The sequence below is a fragment of the Symsagittifera roscoffensis genome, chromosome 3 (assembly GCF_963678635.1).
Source record: "Symsagittifera roscoffensis chromosome 3, txSymRosc1.1, whole genome shotgun sequence".
Taxonomy (NCBI): Eukaryota; Metazoa; Xenacoelomorpha; order Acoela; family Convolutidae; genus Symsagittifera; species Symsagittifera roscoffensis.
Window position 1 is genome coordinate 73103569 of NC_087064.1, and position 27944 is coordinate 73131512.

The 27944-nt window shown below is 36.1% G+C and overlaps 2 protein-coding genes across 5 annotated transcripts in view; one reads left to right on the top strand and one right to left on the bottom strand.

Moving 5' to 3' along the window:
* LOC134842784 (disks large homolog 4-like) overlaps positions 1–27944 on the bottom strand; it is a 574432-nt gene that overhangs the window by 264496 nt on the left and 281992 nt on the right. The gene's annotated exons all lie outside the window — the stretch shown is intronic.
* LOC134841177 (serine-rich adhesin for platelets-like) lies at positions 108–27785 on the top strand. 3 transcript variants are annotated; one of them, XM_063856999.1, is made up of 14 exons: positions 108–783; positions 4287–4898; positions 14758–15027; positions 15304–15565; positions 18914–19053; positions 19638–20021; positions 20243–20411; positions 21081–21239; positions 21499–21785; positions 22176–22274; positions 22664–22818; positions 23168–23541; positions 26097–26541; positions 27390–27785. In XM_063856999.1, exons 2-14 carry the CDS (start codon positions 4564–4566, stop codon positions 27467–27469), a joined length of 3159 nt encoding a protein of 1052 aa, XP_063713069.1. In that variant the 5' UTR covers positions 108–783; positions 4287–4563; the 3' UTR covers positions 27470–27785. The 3 variants fall into 3 exon arrangements, with proteins under 3 accessions (XP_063713069.1, XP_063713068.1, XP_063713070.1); XM_063856998.1 differs by having other exon boundaries at positions 108–4898; XM_063857000.1 differs by lacking the exons at positions 108–783; positions 4287–4898 and adding an exon at positions 8682–9094.

Genomic DNA, 27944 nt, shown 5'->3' on the forward strand with positions numbered 1-27944 from the left:
TTTCAGTTTCGGTCAATACGCTCAAATTAACTTAATTACATGCAAAATTAGTGAGCTCATGGCTGGGTCTCAGTATCCCCAGACCACGAGGTCACTCCTAAAACAGGGTTACTACTATTTACTATATTACTATTGTTTTTGTTCAGTAGATAAAATCATCATCTCCATCGAAGATGGATTAACCCTTTCCCCCAACTCCTAGCTTCTCATCCTTATCAAAATGAATCTAGTTGTTAATTAAATTCAATTCAGGACATGACAAGAAGCTAAAAGTTTATATAAAAGGATAAAAGTTTCAGTTCCGAAACCCTTCCGGATTCTTGAATCCACTGAATGAAGCTCGTTAATCTTGGTTTCTTCGTAATCCGGAAGGCTGTCTTCCACCCTTCACCGTTGTCTGCAACGGCCTTGCAACTATTGTAGCGACACAATAGTTGCAACTCGGAACGTTCCACTGTTTTTCTCTATTGTTTTTCTCTCACAATCTTAGTTGTTTTTGTTAGTGCGACTATCGTTCTTTGTTGTTTTTCAGCTTTTCTGCCAAAATGGCCGTTTCTGACGTTTCTCAGAAATGTTACGTAATCACTTCGAAAATTAAAAATTTTAAAATACGGGAATATCCTGGCCTTCACCGTTCTACTAATCATCCGAATAACGTCGTTAATCCTTCAAAATCATTAACTCGGAAGGTTCACTGCTAAAATTTCGAAATCTGCAGAGATTGCATTTTGGCACATTCTGGTCGAATGTCACAAAGGAAGAAGCTGTTTTCCCAGAGACCAGGTTTGTTGAATTTGGTGTAGTGATAATCAGTAGTTAGAAATAGAGGGCCACCACGGCTGCCCTGTTATTCATTTTTAACTGAAAATAACTATTAAATAAGTAAACCGCGGATGCGGATTTCATCGGGTTCTTTGGGTTTCGTTTTCTTTGTAATAGTGGTTTCGCTAGTGCTGGACAAGATAGGATCTTTTTAAGATTTCTTTTTTTTCTCTATCTTTGAGCCACAAGTGGTTGCAATTTTTCCACCAGACATTTCTGTAGGCATTTGTTTTTTTATTTGATGAAAGATCTTCTTTGATTTGATTGAAAGTTTTGCCAGGTGTCATTCTTGCTGTTTCCCAATGCTTAATAAGCAAATCTCGGCGGTTGTTGTCCACGCATTTGTTGCAGAGAAGAAGAAAAAAATTGAATTGTACGCCATGAACGAATGGATTGCTTCGGGTGTGAACCCCGTACACTACTGGCGGAAGTGCATTGAGGTTCCACTAGAAACACTTGTGAACTGTTCATCGTCGGGTTTTATTGCACTAGTACATGTGCCACAGTTCATGGGTGCCATTGTAATGTATGCAGGGTTTTGGATATGAGATTTAGTTAGCAGGATTTGAAGCGAGGCCGGGGTTGAATCTCCCAGTGGTCGATTTTGTTTTTTTTCCGCTTTTCTCTATCGATCACGTGTCGGTCGCGGTGACTGAGATCGAACCTTGCAGTGGTCGCTTTTGTACACTGATTGCTCGTCTGATCGTTCGCGTCAACTTGTCTCTCGTCAATCAGCAGCAACCATGTCCATATATGAAACTATTTATTAAGTTCATCTCTCTAAAACAGTGCATACGCTAGAAACATTCCAAAAATGCGTGCTAAAATGGGTGCTACATGACTATTCGACGAAATACCAATCGCTGCCAGAAATAGTCAACATGCTCCCTCTTTCTCTCAATCTTTCAAAAATATATCAAACATCTGCAACCGACTTCAAACTGGAACTCTTGCATCAGTAGTCGATCATTACTGGAGAAATTCGAACTCCCTAAAGTAAGAACAGAAAAAGCACGAACTGGGTTCTGCTTCAGAACATTCCGAATTGCCAACTATCTATCCCTATGTGTGGACTTTTACAATCCACTCGGACTAAAAAAAATCGCCTCAACAAATTTTTGGGATTGGGATTACTTCAGAAACAAATACAATCACCACAACTGTACATGGGGGGAATTCACAATACCTACCAGTCGAATTGCAAACAGAATTGACAAACACGTTGATTTCACAAACAAAACTGGACTCAAGAACCGAATCCTACAACTGATGTGGAATTTCATGGATGAAAAGTACAACGAAAACAATATTTGCACTTGGCAACTTGCATGCGATTGCAACCAATGCAGAAATAAGTGGACAATCTTCTAATAAAAACGGAAAGGGAGCAACACCCATCAGCCTTGTGCTGTAAATCCACTACAACAACAACAACAACAACATGGCAGTACGCGTGTGACTGTCACTCATGTAGAAACAACTGGAGACATAGGAAATTCATAACAACATCATTCTTTCTCGAAAAGAATTGTAAACGACTTGAATTCGCTCCCGAAAGATATAGTTTAAGCACCATCGATCAACTTCCGCCACCCTCTGCGTCAAGCTCATTTCATTTAAGATTCTCACTGACCAGTGCAAGCTGGTAATAGTAAATTTCACTGGTAGCACTATGCTGATAGTTTCATTTCCAGGAGATGAGTGGTGGTCTTCTACAGATCGTGGTTGTGGTGACCTTATTGTTGGATTTTTTGGATTGAAAAAGATTGATGAGTTCCTGAGTAATAGTTGTTGGAGTATTGTCAGCTGTAAAATGCCCTGGAACAATCCTAGGGCTTACGCAACGAAGTGCACGACTGCTGAGACCATCCACCAAATTGACATCAAAAACTTCTGCTTGCTCGTAATTTTTAAATTACAGTTGCGGCAGACGTAGATCTGGGACAGGAGTGTTTTTTTTTATGCCGGCTTTGAGGAAACTGCAGGATCAACAGCGAAGAATGACACTGCAGTTGACGAAAGCGATGAGATCCAATGATTGAAGGTGTAGAAGGAATCAATACTGGAAGCAGTTGGAGATCGAAGTGCTTACTCATGCTGAATACCCAAGTCACTGTATTATTCAGATTTATTGGTATCCGGGCCAAGTGAAAGTAATAGAACACACTTGTATGGTCACAGTCTGCAAATGCTCCTTTCCAACTAGAAAAATTTCCTGGGGGAACAAATAAGTGTTTGTGCCTTAAAGAGATTCAGTAACAACAGTAGTGAAAAGTGTCAGACAATGATAATATTGACAGAAAAGTGTCAAGGAAAGACCAAGAGAAAAACGCGGCACAGTCTGCAAAACAGCTTTTGGGGAAACCGAGAAAAAAAGCTGACCCCCACTGCCTTGTCATAAGTTGTGTGCAGCAGTGCAAAGGAATTAGGGGACTGCCTCCAACAATCTCAAAAACTCCCTAAACCTGCTACTCGGCACTAAAACTAAATCTGCAGTGTCAATGCCTCTAGATGAAGAAAAGATGAAAAATTAAGACAGCTGAAAAAAGCTGCGAAGAATTGATACGTTTGAAACATTTGAACTAAATAGGAGACAAACAATGCTACATCGAAGAAGAAAAAAATGATTTAATTGTTCACCATGCCATTTCAGCTGACAATTGTAACTTGTAAATGTTTTCTTGTTTATTTGATTGCGGTGACACATATTTGTTTTGAGGTAATCTGAGATTTTATTTAGTTTTTTTTAATGAAAAATGAGTGCTTAAGTTATAAAAAAAAAAAAATTTAAATCTATTGTTTTAAAGCTGCTAGGTTGCTTTCAGTTTTCCAGGAAAGTTGTTTACTTTGTGGCGTCCTGGTCAGGTTAGAGTAGTTTTCCCTCCAATGAGAAAGACTCGATTTTTCTCAGAAAAAGGATTCCTTTGAAGGTTTTAACTATAAAAAAATAAGCGTTTAAATTTAAAAAAATGATCAGAACATGAAAATGATCTTTTAAAGGCTTACTTAAGTGGTCATTTTTGTCCCATGATACCTAAAGAATTTTGCATCCTTCAAAGCCCTTCGTCAATGATTGAGCAAGTACGAGTTTTAATTCTTGGAACGAACGCCCGGTAATAGTGTACTTGTTTGGTCCCTCAAAAATGCTGTGACCAAATTGATACCCCCCCCCCTCAAAGTAAGAGTCCTCGGCTGATTAAAAGGAAGATGTGTACTTGATCTGAGTTTTTTTGCATGTGATTTCGAATAATTTATTGGTGATTTTCATCACAAAAATGTTTTTTATAACCCAGTTGCATATGGTAATTTATTGTTACAAAATAGGATGTTTTGGCCACTCAAACGGCTGCCGTCATTTATAAAGCCAACCAACAGCTATTGTGTGAGTGGCTATTGTATATTGTCACAAGTCACAAAAGGTTTCAACTGGTTGTTACCTCTCTCTTATGTGAATGTGTTTTTAGTTACGCGTTTGCCAATTGAAGCGAATTAGTGATAGCTGTGAACTGTGCTTGAAGAGACTTGCTTTTACGCGTTTCGTCAGATTTGAACATAATCGAACAAATCGTGCTTTAAAATTATTATTTTTAAAAACTGATATTAGTTTTTGTATACGTTGTGATAATGCAAAGACTTATAATTTATTCTTTCAAACTTAGTTTTTGAAAAAGCATAGAAAACAATCCTGTTGATTGCGTTTGAAGAGATGCTGTGTGGGCTTTATCACTGATCCATACTCTTATGTCTCTGAAAAATTCGCGTCACGTTAATGGTAGTATGCCGATTCGGATATCCAAGAGATATCCCAAGAAACAGAAATCTGTCATTATTTCGTCAGAATTCCGAACACCTAGCAACGATGAAGCTAGTTTTAAAATTTCTAGAATTGCAGAGGATAAAGAAAATTGTGTTAACCCTAGTTTAAATTCCCTAGAAAACGGCGAATTATCTAATTTTAGTTCTAACCATCAAAATTACTTGGTTAATGAACTCGATGTCATATTGGAACAAGAAGCAGTTGAATCGCATGGTCGTTTTCGGGTTGTGCAAAGCCCGGTGGAATCAGTTATAGACGGGTAAGAGATTAGTGAAATAGTGAGCAAAATATAAATAAAAAGCGTAGAAATGTGATTACAGTTCGAAAGTTCAAAGTAAAAGAACAAGAACGGGTCTCTCAAAATCATCTCTTACGCACCTGGTTATCAAGAGCTGGGAATTAACTCTAAAATTAGACTTAATGTATTCATGTATAAATTTGGCTAAAAAGTAAAATGAAATGGACATGTTAGGTCAAAAACTTTTCGCGAAGCAAAAACAAAAAAAACAAAGCATGTCAGAAATTTGCGGAAAAAATTAATTGAGCTATATCTTCCGATCATTTGAAAAAGGTGCGAACTTTGTATTCGGTCTGTCTAAGTTTTTTCTTTCTTTTGTGTTCCGACCATTGAAAGTGGGGAGAAACTATGCATTCTGGTGTTGTAATTTTTCTTTTCTTCTTGCTTTCCACGCGAAATCAGGTACCCCAATTAATCATCGGAATGAGTCGATTGATATATCATATTAAAGCCCCTTTCGTCGTGTTAGAAACGACATGAAAAATGTGCAAAAATTATTGAGAGAAGCAGGTGTAATATGTTTGATTTTTTTCTTTAAATTAGTGCTAATGCGTGCTAGCAGGCTTAAATTAGCTTATTTTTGATTAATTTTGGTCGTGAAATTGAAAGACCCCATACTTCCCTATGTACCTGTATACTCCGCTAGTACCTTTTCACTTTACCCCTTTGTCTACAGCCTTCGAAAAAATCTCTGGGGGAATATTTGACCCATATTTTTGATTTTTTTTTCGTTTTCCCAAAAGTACCTTCCCAAATCTGAGATTTTGGCTTCAATGAACTGAACGGATTTGAAAAACTTCCCTGCATGAGCGGTAGCTCAAATTTTAAAGTTGCACAAAAAGTTATGACCGTCGGAATAGTCAAATTTTTGATGTTTTCTTTGTTTTCTGAATCTTTTTGAGTTTTCTCGAAACTTAACTTCACAAATCTGAGATTAAGGGTTAGATGGAGATAAAGTATAGTGTGAAGCTTGCCTACATTAGCGGTCACTCACACATTTTGACAGAAAGATATTACCTTCGGAAAAGTCATTTTTTAAAATTTTAACTACTTTTTTTTTATTTATCTCGAAAGCTTCCTTCCCATATCTGGGGTCTTGGGTTCAATCCTAAGAAAGGGCTGTGGAAAGCTCCTTTACTTTCGTAAATAAGCTTAAATTTTTTTGATGTTAAAAGTTATGGCCCTCGGAAAAGTAAGTTTTGATCTTTCGACCGTTTTTTCAGACTTGGCTTTTTCGTGAACTAGCCTCCCAAATCAAGTTTATGGGTTCAATCGAAAATACACATTGCGTGAATCTATTCTGCATAAACGGCTACGCGCAAATTTTTGTACGCAAAAAGCTATGATTCTCGGAAGTGCCAAATGTTTGATTTATTAATTGTATTTTTAGTTTTTCTCAGTAACTATCCTACCAAATCTGAAATATAGGTTTAATCGATTTTCATTTCAAATCGGAAATGAAATGTTCAATCGAAAAACGGTGACTTCTCAATTTTTTTAATAAAAAATGTTCTGTCCCTGGGGTAGTTCCATTATCTGAAAAATAATTTTAGTTCAGAAACAATTAGGGTTTGAGCAAAGTCCTATTTTTGAAATTACGCATTTAGTCCCGCGTCAGTAAAACAATTTCAATAATATCAAACACGTACCTCCAGCTTTAGCTGGTCTTATATTTGTCTTTTATCGAGACATACGAAAGTTTTGACTGGCCTAGTTTTTTTCAACATTTTAATTTTTTTAAATGTTTTTTTTTTTACGTTTGTGATGTTTCATTTTGTGTGGTTTTTTTTCAGGTTTTTTTGTCACGTGGAATAGCTGAAGCACTTCATAATTTAATTTTTCAAATCATATTCAGCGTCTTGTTTGTTACGTTTGGCGGAGATGCATTATGTCTGAGACGACAAAGGTCCAGGGTTCGATCATAAGTTGTTCTTTTTTGTGAAATTAAATTGTTCCGTCAAATGACTGAAGTATCTTAAAAACGTTTTCCCAGATTCATACCGTAAAAATTAACCATAAATCCACTGAAAACAAAAAAAACTTTCAGTAATCTGCCAAACTAAGAAGCAAATTGTGGTTTGATTTCATGTTTTTTTAAGGCCGGACGCTTGGATCTAATTTACACATGCGCTAGTACACAAATTATATCAAAAGGTTCGAAGCTTACATGTAAGTATCAAAATAGAAGTTAATTAGACCAGTTCATATATCCTATTAAACGTTTTTTGCTTGCTTAAAGAAAGAGTTTCCGTATGTATAAGAACCAAGACAATTAGAATAAGAACCAAGACAATTACAATCTAGAAAATCATATGGTTTTTTTTTGAAGAATCCGATTTATTATCTGTCTAAACTCCCCGACTTTGACTTACTACTGCCACCATTATTGAAAAAAATCAAAAGAAAATCCTAAAATTGGAATTTCCAATTTGAGACTGAATGAGAGAGACTGGAAACAAGCATATGGCCAAATTCAGGCGTTGAAGTCAATCATTTTAAGCAGTGAATGAAAAAGAAATTATGAGCAGCTGATTGAGCAAAAAATAACCGTCACTGGCGTTCAAAGGTGGGGAATAAGAAATAACTGAGTTACAGAGTATCTAAAATGTTATGTTGGTGACCTTTTACGTTGTTTTCCAATTTCTCAATCTTTTTTCTAAATTATTGACTGCTGGTAGACGTTTTTGATTATAAGCGATAGATAATGCTTTTTTTGAAAAAAAATTGAGCCAAAAACATTAATCGGGCAGGAACCATATAGCGTCATTTAAGCACCTGAGAGAGAATATTAAAAAACAAAAAAATCCATAAATATAGAATTTTCCATTTTTTTTAATTTAAAGTTAATTGGAAATACGGTCTTCTCATATTGTAATTTTTTTCAACCTTGTCATTTTTTCTGAGACATTTTTCGCGATAAGAAATAGCAAATTGGAGCTTTGTTTATGAAGAAAGTGTCATGACACAGTATTCGGTTCTTAATTTATGTTCAAGTCTAAATTGTCTAAGATTTAATTTTCTCAAGGTTTCGTCGAAGAACATGTCAATTTAGACTTTGCTATGGGTAATATGAGCGATAGAAAATGAGCATGATTTTTTCAATCAACAAAATAAATCGAACCATACCGTGACATACCACATCATACTTTGTGGCACGTCGTGATCACGCTATAACGACATTGATTGATGGATGTTTTTATACCTCCAGCTCGAAAGGGGCTTGAGAGAGACAAAGAAATCTGACGATTAAATTATTCAGATTCAGAGAGAATTGCGTGGTTGTTGTTTTTTTGCACCTGCTGTTAATAGGCCTGATGTGCCTTTTCAAACAGCCGATTGCTCAAAATGTCGAAGCGGTCATCTTGGTACGAAAGGTTAGTCGCTATAAGACGTTAGATAATATCATTTTACCTAATTATTTTTTGTGTTTGATCTGACTTGCTCGACAATTTTCCTCATATTTGTGTCGATACCGTTGCAGTGCAAATTTATAACATATTTACGAGGTGAGTCTTCAAAAAACCGATTCATCGATTTTTTTTATTGAAGCAATTTCTTTGTTTATGAAGAAAATCTTCACTGAATCGAAACGATTGATATCAGTTCAGTGAACGACTGAAAATGAGACCATAATGAAAAACTGCTCTTTTGGAATATATTGTGGTAGTTTTTTAGTGAGGTTCATTTGAGGTAATACTGAAGATTTAGCTGCGCCATTAAAACCTCTTAGAGCTACAAAACCACGTGCATTAAGAACCGTTGTTTGTACCTTTTGCGTAGTTTGGTCTCAATTTCTCTACCGTGTGCACCACTTACACGTACTTGGTGGTACATAATCTGCATTTGCTGGCCTTTGATTTTTGCTAACGTTATTATTTTATGAGGCAAAACATCAATAATTGAGAAAAAATAGCACTTCAGTGCTTTTATTTTTGTTTGTTTTATACCATTGATGTGTAAATTTTATATACCCTGAATGAGTTTTAGTTCGAAGTGCAAATTAAAGTTTTAATGTTTTTTGGACTGAAGAATGAAGTTTTTCTCGTTTCTTTTTTGCATTGTTTATTTTGGAGACATCGCTTCTAGTGTTTTCTCTTTGGGACAACTACGAGCCCCGAAAACTTCTTATCTATGGCAGCAATACTGGATAACAGCAAGTATGTTTTCTTCTTACCTTTTCCACTCATCCATTCAGAAGTACCTCAAAGTTTGTCGGCTTTTTTTTAGAAGATCAGATATATAGGATTTTTTTTGATTTTAGCTTCATTGTTTATTTTTGAAGAGTATACGTTCGCTGAAATATAAGGTGGCCTCAATCTGTACACCTATGTTTCATATGATTGTTACTTCTAAAGTTTTTATTAAGAAAAACAGAAAGAAGGTTTTTTTTGTTAATTTTTTTTGTTACCCAATGTTAAAATCAGTCTTTTTTTGAAATAAATAAATTATTCTGAAATTCTGAAATCATTTTTGTCTTTAATTTAGAAATCAGAGGAGTTTCTGGCTGGCAACATGTTTTACAAAATCATTTAATTGCGGGGTCTATAAAAATTTAAGTTCGTTAGCTTCTCCGAAACTTTTAGACAAAAGGTAACGACGTCAGAGTCCTGGGTTCGAATCCGGTCAGGACCAATTTTTTTAACAGTTTTTTTCATTTGTGGAAATTGACGACCTATCGTCTGTTTTGTCAGCTTAGTTGTCATATTACCGAATTTCATTGTGGCTGAAAGGTTTTTTTTTAATTTATTCCTGTAATTTTTTAATAATTAACTCCTGGTTTTGTATCATTTCCTGTCTCATTTCGCTCAAAAAATTCATTCGGCTTATATTATGGTTTCGGCTAATGTCATATCGGCTTAGCGGCCTAATTTCGCGTTGTTTAAAATGAATGAAAGAGACCTTTATATTAATGTTTTTCCAAAGAAAGAAAGCGTAAAGTATTAGAATATCAGAACTTGATATTTTTTGAGACAATAGTTGTGCTCTCGGCTCAACAGGCGTTTACCTGGCTTTCACAAGATTGAATTAGCGTGAAAATAATCGCTGGAAAACTTTTTTGTCCTCTTGTTTTTTTGCTGTTTTTTAAATTTATTTTGCTAAAATAAATGATTGGAACTTCGATTTAGTACGTAATAATACTTGTTTCAGTTTCGGAATCAGAGAGTATTTGAAATTTGAAGTTTTCTATTTTGTTTATTTTCCTTTATTTAAAGCCATTTTGTTTCCTCATTGAGTATCCTGAGCCCTCATGAGCTTGTATTTTGTTTTCTGATGAATGATGATTGTTTTTGAAAATTTTGGAGTATGAATTATCATAAAAAGGAGCAGATTGCCTTGCAATGAGATTTATTTTTATGAACTAAGCAAAATAGTTAAGGCCAGGAGATGGGTGGTTTTTTTTAAATAGATGGTTAAGAAAACTGCTTTGGTGGGGCACTTGGCAGACGAAACCGTAGAATAGGACCAAAGGGCAAAACCTTTGGCCTGTTGGGGTGTTTTTGTTTCAATCTTTTCCTGAGGGTTGAATCGAACGCGGCATAAATAGGATTTTTTGCGGCGATTTCAGAAAATTGAGACACTTTGGAAAATGTTTTGACTATTCTCATTATTATAACTAATTTTTCGATTTCTAAAAAAGTCGTATCAATGAAAATACCGCTGACTCTCCTGTGTACCTGCATACACGGCTAGTCTGTTTTTACGGTTCTTCATTTTCTACAGCCCTCGAAAAAGTCTGTGGGGGGATTTTTGACCTAGATTAGAAGGTCAAAATTTTTTCTTGAAAGCTACCCTCACTCATCTGATATTTTGGCTTGAAAGGAGAGAATCAGTTATTGGAAACTACCCTGCATTAGCAGCGACGCCCAAGTTTTTACAAAAAGAATCCTAGGAACTATCATGTTTGTGATTTTTGACAGTTTTTTTGAAACTTTAGACTTTTCTCGAAAACTACCTCCCCTAATCTCAGATTTTGCGTTCAACCGAAAGTACGGGTTGCGTGAAACTCCCCTGCGTTAGCACTCAGCATTTAGAACTCGAAATTTTAAACCAGTTTGTCTCGTAACTGGGATAGCTTTTCGAAGCAATTTCTTTGTCGTTGGAATCACGACTTAAAGGATTTTAATGTGATATAACACTCGACCTACTCCCATGATTATTTGAGGTATCTGATTTGGCGTAAAACCAAAAAGGAGAAAAAACTAAACACACCCCAATACCAAGTTGCTATCTGCTTACAATGGTCGGAACAGTAAATTCTAAAAAATCAGTCGAGAAATACTGAAAAATCTTATTTTAACTTGAAGATTTTTTCAGTCGAGCTTGAGACTGCTTAACATAGTTTTGAAAAAAATTTTGCGACTGAATCAAATTTCCTTTCTTACTACTAATGGTTAGGAAGGAAATTTGGATTCGTGTGTTTTAAGTGGTAATTCAAAAGGGAAAATTTTCATAGTATTTTTTTAGTAAAGAATAAATTGGTGTCGTTTGTTTCTGCATGTCATAAAAAGATCTGTTGCATGTTACGATGAAACGAAAAAATAAACCTGGGCATATTTGAGAGTCATAGTCAAAGAGGTCACTGGAAAATAATTTTTGAAGAAAAATGACTGGAAAAACGAAAAATAAAATTAAAAAAATTTGCAGAAATTTTTTTTGATTTTTCAAGTTTTTGATTCCCAAAATTGCGCTTAAAAACTCCAAAAACTACCTTTACGTGAGTATACTAAATTTTCACGGTTCATGCCTTTAAACCATACATTATTAATCCAAGCTATATTTCCTTAATTTATCTGTCTCCGTTCCCTCAAAATTGAAGAAAAAACCCACATAAATAAATTTGAACTGCCTTGAATAAAATGAATTTTCAAATTGATTTCTTAATGTCGAATGAACAAGTAATTTAAGGAACTGATCTCGCTGGTATCCCCCTAAGATTAAAAGCTAAGAATTTAATACTTAGAAATGTGGAAACTACCACCTTTGAACTGTTTCGATACAAGCAGCAGGAATAAGGTCTTATTTTTTCTAATCGACTTAAGAAAGCCATTTTTTTCAAAAAATTCGGTTCAACATAGAAAACATAAAAATATTTACCTTACTCCACAAGAAAAACAAACACGTTTCCTACATTTTTCTGAAGCAAAAAGAAAAAACTTCAATTGGTTTCGCCAGTAATGAAAAACTGGTAATTATAGTAAGGAAATAACTAATAACAATCTTAAAAATTGATAATTAGGTGTTTCCTCTCGAGTAATTGATCGACAGAGCAGTACCTAAAAATCAGATATTAAATTTATAAGAAAGATTTCTGAGACACATCCAGTAGTTTTTTATATATTCTTATCATCTCCAATTTGAACAGTTTCATTGTCAAATCACCCTGTAATTTATCTCCCTTAAGCGTAACGAACTGCCTGACAAGTAGTTCTTTGTCATCTAGAATTTTGTGCTCACTTTTTTCTGAAGCTATTCATAGTCTCCATAAAATTTTTTGAAAGTTTCTTGTTCTTTTTTGAACTGTTCTGTCAGCAATTCCATATATTTGAACTGCATATTCAAATACCTGTTCAACCTAAGTATTTCAACTAAATGCTTTCTTGTAAAAGTAACTAAGAATGTTTTTTTTTCCACGCGAAGTGTACACTTAATCTGATTTTGGAGTTTTGCAATAAGTGATAGAAAAAAGTTGTCACCATTAATAAATCTCCCGGTGTTCCTACAATTTTGTGTTAATTAATTTTAAATGTGTATCAACTGACCTTTTTCAGCATCTGGATTTAGGATACCAGTCATAATCTAAAGATGTTTAATGTTGGTTGTAAAATTACCAACTACCATTTGTTAAAATTTTTCGTTTTGTTTCCTTCGTTACTTTTTATTTAAACGGCTTCAAAGGTTTCCATTTATATTTAAGCTCCTTTGAGGCGTCATTTTGCGTCGTAAAGGGGGACTTGATAAAGTTTTCGAGGTGCAATTTTTTTCTAATGGTATTTTTTTTTCAACACAATGAGTGCCTGCTTCCGAAATTTTTCTTGCGATGCCTATTCAGCATTCGATTGTCCTTCTTGAAATTTTTTCTCTTATAGTTTTTCGACAGCGGTTATTGTGTCATTTTATGTCCACTAATTTGTCATGCTATGTTTGTTTTGTATCGCAAGTCATTTGTATCGCAAGTTTTGTATCGCACGACGAGTTTTGCGCAGACTAATTTGTGCTAATTGAACATCAATCTGCTACGCTTGTTCTTAATAATCCGCGTAGTATGTTGAGTTCTGGCTAAAATAGTTTTGATTGAGAATGAGTACGTTCGCGATTAGTAAGCGTTATCAAATCGGAGTATAGACTTTCTTCGGGTTAACTTAACTAACAAAATCACGCGAGTCATTTGATACCTTGATTTTTTTTTATTTCAATATCCTTAGCTTCTTCGGCACACTTGGATTAGAGGTAACGACCACGCCTGTAACAGCTAAGGTTCTAGCTTCGAATCTGACCAGGACCTGACTTCAAACGGAAAGTTTCCCGTTTTTTACAAGCTATCGTCGTTCTATGTTTTTAGGCTTGAAAAAATCGATTGTAAATACACTATCGGCCTATTGTTTGTATTCTTACGTTTTATCAGCTTAGTTGCCACATGACAAATTGTACGCAAGAGTTCTATTGCAATTGATTTTTTAAAAATTTATTCCTGTAAATTGTTAATGTACTCAGTCTGTTTTTTTTTGTAATTTTCTGATTTGGTTTTTTCTCTGAAAAGTTTATTTGCCTCGAAATTTTCGACATGTTTTATCGGCCTCGCCTAATTTTGCGTTTGAAAACAAAAATAATTTTTTATTTTCAGTGTTTTCAGAGTGGGAGCGTTAGAATTTTGTTTTCGGCTCAGGGGGATTTTACTTAATTTTTGTCGGCTTAATTATTGCTCGATAATTTTTTCTGAATATTTATTTAACGCCGGCGATTGTGTTTGTTGACGTGTTTTTCTCATTTTGAACATCGTTGCAGACAAATGTTCACTTTCAATTTTTTGTAGTTGTTGGTTAAAAACTACTTTCAATTTTTTGTAGTTGTTGGTTTATTGACTTAATTAATTTTCTGCATGTTGCTTTACCGTTTTTACTTTTTTCTAGATGCTAGCTTGCAAGCTACGTTTGTGTGGTATCGAAAATGGTGTCCACTTTGTGCCTGTCCAATTTTTTTTGCTGAATTTGATAATCTTAGGAAATTTCGACAACGACGGTAGATCTGAAGTTCTGCTGTCAGTATGGTATGGGTCTAATTCAACTATGAAGCATATGCTAATTTTGGGATAGAACGTTGACTGAGAAGTAGTCTTTGAATCGTTCTCCGGACGGAGATTTTATGTGTATTTTGAGTAAATTTTAAGCAACATGTTCCGTTCAACAGATTATTTGTTCTTTCATTCCGATCATCAGTTTGACATTTTGTAATTCAGACAACTCAAATCAATGTCGGAGGGAAAATGATTTTTGTGTGTGAAAAAAAAATTTTCGAGAAAATTGTATATGAAATGTTGACGTTCAGGCTCTTTTGATTGATTTTCTTATTATATTTTTGGTAGTACTTCGAAAGTAATTGATTTTTTATTAGACAATGGATTATAGAAACCGATTTATTTGTACTTAAATTAAGCTAGAAGCAGCTGGTAGAAAATAATTTTAAATGCTCATTCATCCTCCCACCCATAATAATTACATAATTTTTTCATTCGGTTTTTCAAAAAATGATGGTAGTAGTATCATTCAGAGCTGCATCCACAGCAACAGGTTTCTCATGTTTTATCTTTTCTTTTTCTTTTCAGATCTTCACTGAGTGAGCATGCATTCTCTCCCCTCTCTACACCCGTGGGTGATCCGCCAGTGTCCTGTGGCACGACCGAGATCCGCAGTCGAGCCTCATCCTCCTCGGGTAGCATCGGCCGAGTAAAATCGAACAGATGCAAAAGAAACACTTCCTCTTCCAATCAGAGCGCAAATAATGGAGATGCTAATGCAGCTGGATCTAGTCAGAAGCTACACTCTCCGTTACAGGCAGAAGATTATGAGCGATATGTGAACAGAGCCATAGAAAGGTTAGAGAGACGGTTTTATTTTAGTTCGAGTTTGTAGTTATTGCGGACCGATTCACATACTTTAAACGACACTCTGCCCAATTCTTGATGGTGTGGCATCAAATCCCGGCTCAATACTAGTTTTCTTGATTAAGTTGAGTGCAACGGTAAAGTGCTTGGAGCTGAATGGCGCGGGTTTTAGTTGTTAAATTTTAGTTCAAGAGTAATGTGTCTGCCGCTTCAATTGGAAGCTATATCTAAATCTAAACACAAATTTCAAATTGTTTTGCGCTTCAGCTATGGGGCAGACGAGGCCTCCTCTCTAGATGAGTCATTTGAGGATGCTTCCAGCAACAGACTGTCCTCTTACATCCAGGGATACCCCTCAGTGGACGAGGAGGAGTCCAGACTAGGAGCAGTCAGTGGGAGGGGCATGAGTGGCGGGGGTGGGGGCAAGAGTGGGGTCAGTTGGAGGCGCCAGAGGAGCACACGCATATCGGCACTGCTCACCTCTGGAAATAGTACAGACCGGTCTAGCACATACTCGTGGGGAGAAGATGTGAGTTCTGTTTGTCACTAAAAAGTTGTCTGAATCTGAAGCTGTTTAGTTAATTTATAGGTTTCTTTAAATAGCATTAAAGGTTTACGGTTGCTCGTTTGAGAAATTTTTTCAACAAAGCAGAAGGAAGTAAAGATCATCTAATCTTCTATAAACCGATAGTGCGTGTTTTGTCTATTTTTTTGTTTTATTCTTAAGTAAAGCTAGCAACAAATAGATCTGATTCATGCTTTTTGTTTAGTTTTTGAATACTGTTTTGATCTAAGACTGTTAAATTAACTTAAGCGCAGCTGGTATAAATTGAACTAGTTTAAACTAGAGCTCTCCAAATTGATGTTGGTCACAGAAGTGTAAAATCACTCCCGAAAAAATAACAGTGAGCAAGAATAAAAGAGCAGAATAAAAGAATCACTGACCATATCTGGTCTAATTGAGCCGAGAAACGAATCGCTTCTGAGAGGCTTTGAAACAAAGGTGCCATTCTTATAATTTAAAGTGCCATGCTCCAGGTGCATCTTTGAATCGCATCAGATTTCGTTTTTGTTGCTCTTTGAAAACCGTAGAAATCATATGGATGTTTCCAGCCATAAACCAACGTATGCTCTCAAAAACATTTCCTGCGTTCAAAGATTTAATAGATAAATTTTTAATATAACTTGTGAGGAACTTCTATCATAAAATAAAAGTACTTAGTATCCAGGGGTTTTGTTTTGTTTTGGTTCATTTTCAACTTCAATTTCAAAGATGTTTGTAGACTGGAATGGAGATTTATTGATATGTGAATGCTTTTCACTACTATAAGATTAACAGAAAATTTCTTGATCTAAAGAATTTAAATGATCATCGTGTTTATGAATGAATTCATCTAATAAAATCTCGATTGAGTATTTATGATGTTGCCAGTCAAGATAACTCGCGGAGCTGAAAAACTTTTAGTTCAAAGATCTTTTTGTTCACGGTGTTATATTTCGAACTTCTATATTTGTTATTTTTTTGGTTTTCGAGTTGGTTACCAAATCGACCTATAAAAGAAAAATGATTTGTTTTATTTATAACAAGTACCGTGTTCAAACGTTTTTCCAGGAACTCGCTGCCCCAGTGTATAGTATTTTGGATGTTTTTAGAATTAATCGTTGGTAGAGGGCAAATCAATCTTGCATAGTCTTGGAAAAAAAACGAAAGTTGTAATATCCGTAAAGAAGGAGCGCACTAAAAAGACCTGATCATTGCTATGGTCCTTTCACTGTCAGATGTATAACAAATAGTTTTTGCGAGGTTTGATCATCAATGTTTAGCTCGTCGATTGTTGAACAATATGAGCTATGGCGTACTATGGATGCCAGACATCCGACCAAACTTCTGGTCGAATTGAAATTAGGGACTTGAGGCCAAAAATCAATACAAAAGTAGCAAAAAATGAAAGACCATGGTCTCAAAACGCGAAAATTAGTAGATATGTATATTTCATGAAAACAGAGCATAAAATTGATGGTAGTCATAATCTCAAACCCGTTTATAAAAAACGCAAACAACGGCACTATTATTTGGAAAAAAAAAGACAAATCTTGCCTTCTAAAAAAATGGAACGAAGAAAAATGTCGGTCACAACTGATCAGCTTTCATGCTACTATTGTCTTATGCATTATTTTAAGAAAGAGATGATTGTTTTAGGTTGATTAAAATAACAATTTATAACACATTGCATTTGAAAAACTGCTCGAGCTAGCGAACTGAAAAATTTCTGATCAGCTTTTTGACTAATATAATTTTAATTGACCACTAATTTAATTGAACAATTTTTTTTGGAAATTTTCATAAAAAGTTTAAACTAAATTCATTCGAGCAAGTTTTTTTTAGCGTTTTGCAAAATTTTAAAATTCGGACGTAAATTATAGGAGTTTTACTTTAAAAGTATTGACTAAAAATTAAAACTTGAGAGTAATTTTGCCGTAAAGAACTTGTTAAAATAGTGTGCAAGAGTTATTGCTACTCAACTGTGTGTGGGTGAATATAAAAATATAATTTAGGATTGGTATGCATTTGAAGTACCCGTTCAGTTTGAAGTTTGTTTTATGTGGGTTGTAAATTTAGTAACCCCGAAGTTTTTTTTCCGTTCACAAAATTTCTTCAGATTTAGCGGGATCGGCTCTTGTTAAAAAGGGTTATTTGCCTCGGTGACGTTTGAACGATGAGTATAGACTTTCATGCGCATTTGTGTTTTTCAGGGATTTCAGAGAGTGTTTTTTTTGCTCATGTATGACATCTTTTTCATCTTAAAGAAATTCTACCCAAGTTTTATCGGCTTAGATACCGCTTCTTAAAATTTTTCTTTCAATGCAGTTTTAACGCTGAAATTTTTTTCCCTGGCATGTTCTAAAACAAATTGAGAGTATGAAATTATTGTTAGAAGTAGTCTTTAGACTTGCGAGTGTCTTGTAATAGCTAGACTTTTTTGTCGTAAACAACCTTTCGTACACACTTGTTAGAAATTGAACTTGCTTCATTAGTGAATCCTGGTAACTTCCAGGTTTCTTCCTACTGCAGGTAACGTATTCGTTTTTGCACTCTTTTGCACCCTAAGGACTTCGTTTTTTCAGTATGTCTGAAATGGAACTTTTTTTTTTCTGGATTCATTGAATTGTCAGATTTTCGTAAGTCTGCTCAAGATTTGTCGGCTTAGATGACGCATCTCGGTTTTTGTTTGTGCTGGAAGCAAGTTTTTTTTGTAGTTGCAAGTGTTGTTCATGGTAGACTCTGGGAAGATTTCAAATTTTTTAAAGTTTTTTTTTATAAAATCATTTTTTTTCGGCTCACCTGGTGTCTGCTCAAATATTGTCGTCGACTTGGTTTCCGCTTCGTAAGTTTTGTTCCCTTGATAATTTAAAATTCAAATGTCTTGATTGGCATGTTTGCCTACATATATATTTTATCGAGACTTACGAAAATGTTGGTAGACCTAGGTAGTTTGAAAACTTGTTTCATTTTTTTCTCATTTCTTTGAGTTAGTGATGTATCGAAAATGGTGCGAAGCTCCGCTTCGCCTCTGTATAAAACATTTTATGCCATTTTGCGTCTTTGTGACTTCCTTCGTTTTCTTTTGGTTAGCTTTCCATACTATGTTTGTGATATATTGCAAGTGGTGCGGCGTTCCGCTTCGCCTCTGTGTTCAAATTGGTTTAGTTGTTCCATACTTCAAGAAACAAGTAAAGATTATAGTTTTGTTCCGGCCGTTTGTTCTAGTTACATCAAAAAAAGCATTTTGGGGTTAATTGCTGTATCATTTTAATTCTGTTTCGTTTTCTTTGCTATGATAAATAAGGTCCAAAAATTTTGTGGTTTGAATTGTAGGAGTTTGACAAGCATGCGACCAAGTGTGTGGCCTCCATGTTCGAGGAGATTGACCAGGTGCTGTTCGAAGACCGCAAGTCCAGGAATGCAGTGCTCAACAAGGAGTGCAAGGAGTGGACCAGCGAGTTCACTTACATCAGGTGAGAGCAATTCTGTTCTGTGATCAGTAGTCGTGGCGTTGTGGTGCATGGGTAGTGCCAGTGCCCAGCAATCATATGATTGCGGGTTCAAAACGCGCGTGCGGTGCAATTTACTAGGTGACCTCTTGTAAGATTGCCATAGCTCGGTTAACTTTAAATAGTTACCCTTCGGGCTTGGCCTTTGGCTGGTAAAGTAAAAAAACTTTTAGATTGCCAAGAGAGAGTGCTCTGATAGTTCTTCAGGTAATTTTGCGACTGCGCAAAAGCAGTTGTCTTGATAGCATAGGAGGCTTATAGGTCATCAGCTACGCGTGGACTAAAGGTGATGACTTTAAGTGCAGTCGTAACATTTTAGTAGGGTTAAACAACATGGGTGAGTTCTCTCTACCCCCTCCCACACTTGCACAGGCGCCTTGTCTATAATTTGGGTTCATGTTTTCTTAAACAATTTACCGCGAAGCAATTACTTCTCAAACCTCAAAATTTTGATAATCAATCTGGAACTTAAAGTCAATACAACTTTTCAATTGACTTTTCTCAATCTAACGTCAGTCAAATAAAGTCGACTGAAAATCAATTTTTAGGGTTCTGGGAAGCAGTGTCTGCAATTCAGAAAACAGCGATTTTCTGTCATCTATTGGAGTATCTACCCCAGTCCCGACGACCAGACACCAAAGTAAGGCTAGCCGGAATTCTCTTCCGACAAATGGGGACGGAACCTCGTCTCTCAGCCAGCTCAATGAATCCGAAACCAGCAGTAGTGGGTTCCATTCGGATACTGTTAATAATGGATCGGCATCTACGCAGGGTTACCGAACAAGTTCCGATGTGACGAATGAATCGCCAAGTGTTTCTACGAGCGGAGGAGGCAAAACAGGAGCACTGGTGAAAAGAAACTCGAGTCAGCAGATTGCTAGGCGCTCTTCGGATTTGAACGCTACAGATAGCTCGTCATCAATTACAAATGAGTAAGTGCAATTATAGTAATTGTTTCACCATTTTATTGAGTTAAATGTAAGTTTTTCGGTTTTATTTCATTTTTTATGACATTTTTTGGTACTGTGATCGCGCATACTTATTGACTCATAATATTTGAGATACTTTAAAGAAATTTTTGCAAAATTAGGAAGATAATAATGCCTGAAATTTTTGACGGGGCTTCAGTCTACTAAACTAAATCTGTGTTTAGTTACTGTGTGATGGGAATGGGAATGGGTATCAACCGAGTGCCCTCTCCAACAGTCCCTTCCTTTGATCACTACCAGGCCCACACCCCCCTGGGACCCCTGGATATGTATGTTGAGGAGACATTCGAGGAAGAGGGAGAGATTGAGGAAGTGTTCGCCTATGACAATCAGGTAATTTTGCCGACTTCTTTAAATTTTCGATTTACTAAAAGTACAAGAAAATGGCAAATAAATTTTCGATTTGAGCCGGATTTAATGATATTTTTTGTTTCATTCCCTCAATCTAGGGTCTTTTTGGTTATACATCCCTAAATGATAGAAATTAAAATGAATTTTTTTATGAAATGGGATTGAATTTACTTTTAAAAAAAGCAGGGTAGATCTCCAGAGCGTTGACCCGACTCAAAAAATTGCAACAAAAATCAGTTTAAACGACAATTAAAACCGCATTTGCTCTGATTTTTATGGAGTTTCTGTGTTGAAAACGGCAAAAAGAATTAAGAAAAGAACCCGTTTGAGGCTAATTTAGGTGAAATTGCTTCATTTTGCTATATTCAAATTCTAACTTTTTCTGAATTATCTATCCAATTTTGTGAATGCACTGATTTTCATTTATCATCACTTTGGGGTAATACAACCGAAGGACCCTCAATATGTAATGTGGCCGATGTGGAATTGCGAAATTCGTTGAATTTTTCGAGGAATTTCATGATTTATCCAAATATTTTTTGTCTGTTCGATGGTGGTTGGCTTTTAAATAAAAATGATGTTTGTGGCGGCGGTTAACATTTAAGAGAGCGATAAAAATTCGAATAATTTTGATAATTTATTGTGAATTAGGAATTGTCGACGGAGGCGCCGGATGGAGGAGAGATGGCGAATACGGAGACGAAGTTCCACGTGCCCAGGAAGAAGCGAAGGGGATTCCCTCCTGTCACGCCCTTCGCATGTACAAGAGACACCACATTCGACAACGTGCTTCAAGCTTGTTGGCCAGAGGTTAACAATTCTGTTTTTATAAATATTAAAAGTTTGTAAAATCGTCTTTGTTGTAAAAGACAAGTTTTGTTTCCGTGAATGTTAGTTAGAGCTCTCGGAAACATTTTTAGTTTGTTAACAATTATCATTTTTGCAAAATTTTTGAATTGAACGCAATTTGGGGTTTTGATTGCAATAAAGTTTTTGTTTTGAGATCTGAGCGTCAACTTTGTAATTGAGTTCAAAATTGTGTATTATTTAGATATTTTTCTTTTTCTAGATCATCCGTATTTCCTTGAATTACATCAGCAAACGTGTGGCCAACATATCCGACAAATTGTCCGACGACATTCAGGACAACTTGGTCACCCCAGACAGCCAACTGTCTCCCCACAGCAAAGAACAGCTAGTTTCCATGCAACAAGCAGGCAGGCTGGGATCTATTGTGGGTGGGGGGGCAAACATGACCTCCTCGCAGATCAGACTAGGAACTGCTAATTCACAGGCCACAGCTGTCGAACTGAGTGATGTTCTATCCATTGCACCCAAACGAATTGTGTATCGAAGGTAAGTTTGAGAATTGTAACTCGACTGAATCTGAAAAAATGATGAAGCTGTAAATGTTTGATATTTCTGGTCGTCGCTTCGCAAAAACATACAACTGACAAAAATCATAATTTAACTGATTTATTTAATTTTCAAACAAAACAAATTCTCATTAAGTGGTATACAAAAATTCAGAGGATTGCGCCATTTGTCCCGGAATAAAAGCTACTCTTGGCGAAGTAAAAGCGATTGCTCTTTGCCTATAAAGCGTTTTGAACTAAATATCTAACTTTTCGGGTAGTCTATCATTGCGAGTTGTCTTTTGCCTCTGTGCCTTTTCTTACATGTTAATTGTAAAGTGAGTTTATTATTTGAAACATTTAATTTGATGTTAATTTGTTGTGGTTTCAGAGAGGATCCGGCGACTAACTCCACAACCAACTTCTACTTCAACCCCAACTCCAAGAACCAACACCTCTCACTGGTTGCCAACGGAACTGCTATCTCAAAGTAAGCCATGGCTGTATGTTTGGAGTGGGCATATGATTGACTGAAGTTGACCCCAGGGTCCATTTGTCAACAAATTTGACCTAAAAAACCTGCATCTAAGTTTTGGCTATATTTAACTGAGCTTTCAAAATTTTAATTGAATTGTGAAATCAAAGTCTTTTGAACTTTAATCGCTAGATGCAAATTCCGAATTTGGATCTAGAATGTGAGCCCAGCGATTAGAATTCAGATGGTTTTAAATTAAAAGTTCTAGTAATTTTTATAAAACTCAGTTTAAAATGGCCAAAATGATCTTTGAAATGCTCTAATAAAAATCTGAACGGCATTATCAATTATCCTCTGCTTAAAATGTCTCCCAGCGTCAGTGATACATGGCCATTATGTTTCAGCAATGTGGTGACGAAAAACAGATACCCTTCAGCGAAGACGAGATTGCAGCCGATCTCCATGGCCAGGAACAAGCAGAGGGGAAGTGTCATCAGTGGACCCTTCAGTGGACTGTCCAACTACCTCATACACTCGAACGCCACCCAAGCGGCCTCAGGTACCTCACTTGAATCTTCATTTTTTCACCCAGTTCAAACTAATCCAAAGTTTTTGAACTAAAAATTTATCTAGTTTTTTTTGGGAGAGCCCCGGTTCAATGCGAAAATGTAAGGTTTTTGATGCCTCTTGTGACAATAAAATTGCAAGATGTCAAACTAATTAGTAGTATTGACGGTAGCAGGACAATTGTCAACTTTCCAATCTACCCTATTCTATTTTACCCTATACCATTTTATCCTATATACCAATTTAATCTCAGTTTTTTAACCGTAATTTTCCATTTTTTTTCTACAAAAATTATGTTTATGATTTGTATTCGTAGATTTCAGTTGTTTGTTCAATTTTAGGACCTTCGATGGTACATAACCCGATGGTGGTGCGGAAATTGTTCCCCGAAACGCAAATGGCGGCTGACCGAATCATGACCCCTCCGATAACCCTAGGTGGTGGGGGAGGGGGTTATAGGTATAACCAGCTACCGCCTATAGACCCGACTCAGGAGTCTGATTTCCAAAACCCTCCTCTCCCCGCGGCCAGTCAGAATAACAAGACTGTGAAAGCGATATCGAGTGGAAACAGCAGTAAGAACAATCCAAACTCGCGTGTGTTCAGCGCGAGGACAGATGAAATAGGCGTGAAAAGGGCGGTGAAAACCTTCGCTTTGCAGAAAGAGAATTACTTCATTGATTACAGCAGACCTAGCACAACAGCTGAAATAAGGGTTTGAAATTTTGAAGTTTTACTGAATACAGGGATTGATTTCTTTCAGAAACTAAAAATTATTTCACGCTAAATCAGAGGGCAAAGATGTTCTCGAGGGGGGGGGGGACTGATTTTCGATATTTGTTCGAAAATTAATCGACCTTTAGGTTTTGTCGACCAAATTGATTTTCTGCGCACTCAAATCAATGTAAACCAAAATTGTTGACCAAATATTTGTTTTTTGACCACATTTTGAACCGCCTCATTGTTTTGTTTCACTTGAGAGAGCAAATGTACTTGTAATCGGGATTAAGTCTTTTCCCGTAAACCATTTTTACAAATCTATTTTACCTTGCTTTTTATGAAACCGCAGTAATCTTCAATCCCTTCCAATTTGATATAGTGGTAAAGTGCGCGCGTTGGGAACCTATGGTCTGATGTTGAATCCCAGCCGGACCTTGGCTTTTATAGCTATGGAATTTGAATAAAAATTGGGAAAACTTGTCGGCTTACTTTCCAAAGATTTCTGAAGATGCAATTAAAGATTTTGTATAATTTTTTTGTTTTCTTTATTTACGCTAGCGAGCTTGCGAGCGTGAGTGTATTAGTACGAACCTTTTTTTTCTACCCTAACTCGTAAATAAAAGTGTTCATTATTTGGTGACACTTTTGCTATAATCACGATCTGTAGCATTGGATTTTTCATAGCATCTGTTCTCTGCTTTGTTTGAGGCTAGTGTTTGTGATAATTTAAGCGTCCGTGGGTGAGCAGTTTGTGCGAGGGATTCGTATATCGTAGGCTTATTTTACTTTTTTTTATTGCACTTAATAGAGCTGATTTTTGTCGTGTTCTTGCTAGTGTTTGCGAAGCGCAGCTTCGCCTCTGGGTATAACTTTGCTTTGAACGTTCTTTGTTATAAATATTTTCGTCGTGTGTTATATCGGTTCTGTGGACATAACAACTAGCTATTTTTCAATTGGTTTTTAGCAGTTAAACTTGTCTATTATTTTTCAGTTATTTTTTAGCCATTATTTTTTCGAGTTCTTGACTTCTGTCTCATTTTCTATCCACTAGCTTGCAAAAGCTGCATGTGTGTTATATTCAAAGGTGGTGACGCTCGGTTTAGCCCCTGGGGATTAGCTCGCTTCTCGAACTCACTTTCGGTCTGCTGACTCTAGATTTTTGGGGTGAGGTTGATGATTAAGTTTTTCAAAAAAAGCACGTTTGATTTGAACCATCTGATAGAAACAAATTGAAAAGCAGAACAACCGTAGAAATCACTGACTAGCTCTTTGTCGTTTTTTTGTCTATGGGAGGGTAATTGTTTTAGAGTAATTAACCAGATAGTTGATAGCACACCAATGGTCAAACCGAAGAATAGTACGTAATATTTAGAATTTAACGATGCCGCATGACGTTATAAATCATTTTTTGTAGGGAGTTGGTAAAGTGAATATCTGTATACACCTAGTGAGTATCAAAGTTACACCGCATTGTCCTCGCTTGGTAAGACGCTGTGCATTAAACCGTTTTTATCATAATTTATTGATTTTAGAAATGTGATAATTAATTTATGACTGCGCGCCGTATTTTTTGCTCTAGTTTTTGCACTAATGAAGCACAGAATGTAAGATTAGTTATGCCTTGATTGACAAGCTTAATGGCTAAAATGAAAAATGGTTTTTGGTGATGTTGGCCATTGTATTGTGCCAAGACAATTACGATAGCCATAAAAGTTCTTAATCAGCTCAGTGCATAATTGCTGGTATTAAAATCATCATATTTGTGTTCTGTTGAAAAGCGACGACTAAGAAAAGCGTAGTTTTTTGGTAAAATTATATGCGTGGCTCTACTACAATAAGACTTGTCAGACTGGAGTGGTGCGTTAAAGCGGCTTTGTTTTGAAAACATCGACTTTTAGACATCTGGCTTTTTCGAGCGATAAAACCGTCCCCTGTTATTCAAAAAATTGCAGATTGTTGTTGAAAAAGTGTTCAAAAATCAAATATTCAGTATAATGCAGTTGTGGATTGTGTTTTGGAAACGGCATTAATTTTTAATTCCTTTTTTTTAAATAACGCCTGCCTGCCTGCTTAGAAAAAATGCTTTTCATTGATTTTCGATTGAGTTTTAAAATCAACCGTTGAGTGTAACGCCCATTTCGCTGTTCTCCGATCTTCTCTGCAATTATGTGGCGCAGATACTGGGAGTGTTGTTCTTGGCTCTAAAAAGAGCAATAAATTGATTATGTTTGTGCTAGATTCGCCAAATTTTGAAATAGCATCGGGCTTCTGTTCAAACAAGTTTTTGTTTCATTTTGGACCAAAAACCTAATTATGAACCAATTAATTCTATAGAAAAAAAACAGAACATTTTGTTTCATTTGTTCTTTATAATCCCTGTTAAAGATAAAAATCATGAGGGTTTTTGGAAGCACGTAAAATCTAATGTGCTTATGACCATATGCTCGTATATTGATATAAAAAAATATGTTAAGCTGTTAATATAAGAAGTAATTTTTCAGTTATTTAGGTTTTTGTAGTACTATTGAAAAACTTCTGTCAAACTTTTAGGACGAAGTTCCGTCGTCACCCCTGGGAAACTCGAAGTGGCACCCCTACTCACTCTACCACACTCAAACACCCCCTCAGATATCCCCACTGGTGACCACCACCACCACCACCGCCGCCCACCTACTGAGGAGTCGCAACTCACAGGACTTCCTCAGTCAGGGTCTAGTTGGCAATGGAATAGTGGGCGTCTCTATGAACCTCAACTACAGAGAGGACAGTACGTTGAGTGACGAGACTGTGGGGGGAGGGGGAAATTATGGGGGGACCAATATGTATGGGGGTCAACATAATCATCATCATCATCCAAGCTCACAGGGCCAACAGCACCAGTATCCACAGCAGCAGCAGCAGCAGCTTATGCACGGCAACAATAACTACAGCAACAACAACTATCACATGCACTACGCGCTAAATCATCAGCACCACGGAGGAGACCCTTCGTATGGTGAGTTGCTATAGCCAATAGGCCTTTTTACTGTTATTTAAATGTGGTGCGTGATTAAAAGACGCGCCTTAATTTTATTTAAAATACTCTTCAATCGCTCCTTAAATTTTATTAAATTACTCTCTTTATGTGAAAAAATGTTGTTGTTAGTGCCAAAGATTTGTTAGTGCCAAAGATCTTGTATCAAAAGATTTAGTGCCAATTATGTTGCGTACAGAGGTTATTCATTAATGCAAACTCGTAATAATGTAATTTTCCGTGGATTGGGCTTGCGTGTTTATTTTCGCATTTGCTATAGTCTGACAAGACGAGATAATTGTAATAGGCTTACCTACCTCGCGTTTATTTAAAAAGATTTTTTTGTTGCTTCACATTGTTTTAATTGGTTTGTATTTGAAGCGATTACAGCTATAGACGAACTGTAGAAAGGAAAGGTATAAAGCCTCTGGCTTCATCGCCTAGGAAATGTGTCGCTGCCTGCTCAATGTTGCGCTTCGATTATTAGAAACCTGAAAGCTTTATGATACATGGCTTAGAATGTAGGCTAGTCCAAACTGATGGTTTGTCCAAATATTTGAGTAGGCATCTAGTTAAATTTTGCTATTTTGTCCATTGCGTTTTGTGGTTTTAGCAATGGACCTATTTCTCATTTCAGAGTTTGTTGCCAAATAACTTTTAAATGGATGGTGGATGCTTTGGAATAGAAGAAAAATATATTTTGGTTTATCAAAAGAGTTTGATTGAATCGAATTGGCTCTTTATTCTTTGCATCATAGTGCAATGTTTTCGCCCAATTCATTTTTGGCGCTGAGGTGACTGAATTAGTTTTAACTGTTTGGTTTTTACAGGCAACCCTGATCAACAGCAGCCGAATTCCAGACCCTCTTCAAGACATCCCAGAAATACGAAATTAGGAACAGCGCGGTAACTTCTGGCTCCTATCGACGTTTAACCATCTGCATTCATGACGTCATTACAGAACGACATTTCGCATGAAATTTGACATGAAACTTCTATTTTATTTGTTCTCTATTTTTTTCTCCTGAGACTGGGCATTATGTCTAGTTTCACTCAACATTGGTGCTATTTTATAAAATTCTATTCTATTTTTGTGACAGTATTTTCTTTCCCTCTATTTAGATGCTTAAATGTCCCCCAACAAATTGTAAATACTTTTGGTTTCCTCCTCAATTTATTGCATATCGAATTGGAAAATAGATTATGAATATATACTACAGATATTACCTGAATTTTGTAACCATAGTTTAGTTTGCTATATTTCCACTAGCGTCAGCTTAGTGTGTTATTACAGACCTTCTTTTTTTCTAACCTAACTCGCAAATAAAAGTGTTCATTAAAATTGTTCACTTGTTTGAAAAATTCACCGGGCATTGAAAATTGCG